Source organism: Oxyura jamaicensis (genome assembly GCF_011077185.1).
Source record: "Oxyura jamaicensis isolate SHBP4307 breed ruddy duck chromosome 11 unlocalized genomic scaffold, BPBGC_Ojam_1.0 oxy11_random_OJ72118, whole genome shotgun sequence".
Lineage (NCBI taxonomy): Eukaryota > Metazoa > Chordata > Aves > Anseriformes > Anatidae > Oxyura > Oxyura jamaicensis.
Window position 1 is genome coordinate 1 of NW_023304246.1, and position 2,539 is coordinate 2,539.

General features: G+C 71.8%; 1 protein-coding gene across 1 annotated transcript; it reads left to right on the plus strand.

Moving 5' to 3' along the window:
* Nucleotides 1–9: 9 nt before the first annotated feature.
* On the plus strand, nt 10–2,043 carry LOC118157790 (genetic suppressor element 1-like; the record flags this gene model as incomplete). The annotated part of the gene is made up of 5 exons (XM_035312266.1): nt 10–128; nt 238–435; nt 642–833; nt 949–1,271; nt 1,700–2,043. Coding segments are annotated over 5 exons (1,161 nt in total), but the record flags the coding sequence as incomplete, so codon positions are not given.
* Nucleotides 2,044–2,539: the final 496 nt, after the last annotated feature.

Sequence of the window (2,539 nt, forward strand, 5' to 3'; positions counted from 1 at the left end):
TCCGAGCCCCCCCTGGCGCAGGAGAAGGCGGGGGGCCCCTCGGTCCCCTCGCACCTCCTGGGGACGCCGTACTCCTTCGGGCTGCCCCCCAGCTCCGTGGTCCAGGACTCCCGCTTCCCACCGCTCAAGTGAGTCCGCAGGCGACGGGATGGACGCGGGATGCGGGTGCCCCCCCCCCCCCCCCCAGGCGGGGGGGACGTCTCCCTGCTCCTCACCGTCCCCTTTTCTCCCCGGCAGCCTGCAGCGCCCCATCCACCACGTGGTGCCCCCCAGCGCCGTCACCGAGGACTACCTGCGCAGCTTTCGGCCCTACCACACCGCCGAGGACCTCCGCATGTCCTCCCTGCCCCCCCTCGGCCTCGACCCGGCCACGGCGGCCGCCTACTACCACCCCAGCTACCTGACCCACCACCCCTTCCCGCACCCTGCCTTCAGGTGGGCATCGCCCCGTCCTTACCAGCGGGGTGACCGGGGGAAGGATGAGCCCTGCTGTCCGAAGGGCTCGGACCCCCCCCTTCTCCGTGCCCCTCACCTGGCACAAAGCTCCTGTGCCGCGAGCTGCAACCCCCCGGGATGGGATTTCCCGGGACGCTTTGGGGTTTTGTGCCCCGCTGAGCATCCCTTTCCCCCCCTCCTCGCAGGATGGACGACTCGTACTGCCTGTCGGCGCTGCGCTCCCCCTTCTACCCGCTGCCGGCGCCGGGCTCGCTGCCCCCCCTGCACCCGTCGGCCATGCACCTGCACCTCTCGGGCGTGCGGTACCCCGGCGAGCTGTCGCACTCCTCGCTCTCGGCGCTGCAGTCGGAGCGCATCTCCAGCCTCGCCGCCGAGAGGTGAGCGGCCACGGGGGCGGCCGCCGCCGCGGGGCTAACACGGGAGCCCCCCCGGGGGATGCTAACGGGCACCCGCGGGGGGGGGGGGCGGTATTTTTTTGGCTCTTCTCCGCAGGCTGCAGATGGACGAAGAGCTGCGGCAGAGGGAGAGGGAGCGCGAGAGGGAGAGGGAGAAGGAACGGGAGCGGGAAGCCGACCGGGAGCGGGAGAAGGAGCGCGAACGGGAGCGGGAGCGCGAGAAGGAGCTGGAGAGGGAGCGCGAGAAGGAGCGGGAGCGGGAGCTGGAGAGGCAGAGGGAGCGCGCCCGCGAGAAGGAGCTGAGCATGGTGAAGGCCATGGAGAGCCCCTTCCTGCCCATGGCCGAGCTGCACGGGCTGCGGGGCCACCCGGCCGAGGAGCGGGGCAAGTCTTCGGAGCCGCTGGCACCCGGCAGAGCAGGTAACGTCCCCGCGGGTGGCGGCGGGGCCCGTGCCCTTGTCCCCTTTCCCCTTTCCAGATGGCAAAGCCGAGGGGGTCGGGGACCGTCTGAGTGGCGGGGACCAGCTCGGGCTGCAGCCCGGCTGTGCCGGCTGCCAGCTCGCCGTGCCAAAAGCCCAGCTGCTGCGGCGTGCTCAGCGGGGCCGCTCCGGAGCGCCGGGGCTGTTGGAGAGGCGCCGCGGTGTTTGTGCCGCCTGACTTCACCCGGGCACGCCAAGCAGCTGGGCTGGCAGCGGGCGGGCAGCCCCCTGCGCGGCGCCGGGGGGAGAGGGGGCTTCGGGCTGGCAGCTCCCGTTACCTTGTACCTGCGGGGCTGCTCCCCCGCAATGCCAGGCGGGGTTTGGCGTGCGCCCTCCCAACGCTCCGGCTCCCCTTTGTGCCCCCCCCAGAGAAACTCAAGGACTCGGTGCTGGCCACGCCGAAGCCCATCCAGCACCCGCTGCACCAGCCGCCGGCCTCGCACCACCCCGTGCCCAGCCTCATCCCCAACCACAACGTGTTCCCCCTGCCCGGCAGCAGCGCGGCCACGGCGCTGCTCATCCACCGCACCAACGAGGAGGAGAAGTGGCTGGCGCGGCAGCGCCGGCTGCGCCAGGAGAAGGAGGACCGCCAGTCCCAGGTCTCCGAGTTTCGGCAGCAGGTGCTGGAGCAGCACCTCGACATGGGGCGCACCCCGAGCCAGCCTGAGCCCGAGCACCGCCCGGAGAACCCCAGGTAGGGCTCCTGCTGTAAACCCTGCCCAGAGCAGCCTCTCCAAATTAATCTCGACCCCTCTCCGAGGACGGAGGTCGCCCCTTTCTGCGATCCCTTCTCCCGTTTTTTCATCCTCCCTGACATCTCGTGGGGTTTTCCCATTCCTGCTGCCGCGGCTGCGCGCCCCCCAGGAGCTGGCTCAGGCTCCCCATTAGCTAGCTGAGAACCCCCCCCCTCACCTCTCTCCCACCCGCCGGGCCAGCAGAAGCGGATCCTTTTGCCCGGTGCCAGCAGGTCCCCGCCGCGCGGTGCCAGCCGGGCCGGCTGTGCTGGCAGCTCCGGCCATCGCCGGTGCCCGACATCTGCGCGGCGGCAGGCGGCGAGCCCGGGAGGTGGCCGGGGGCCAGCGGCGAGCGGCCAGGTGCTGCCGAGGCGGCGGCACCGCTAATTGCAGCTCGCCCTCTAGCACAGCCCTCGCCCCCAAAGCTGCTCCCCCGCAGCGTGCCGATGCGAGGGTGGCACCCCCTTTGTGTTCT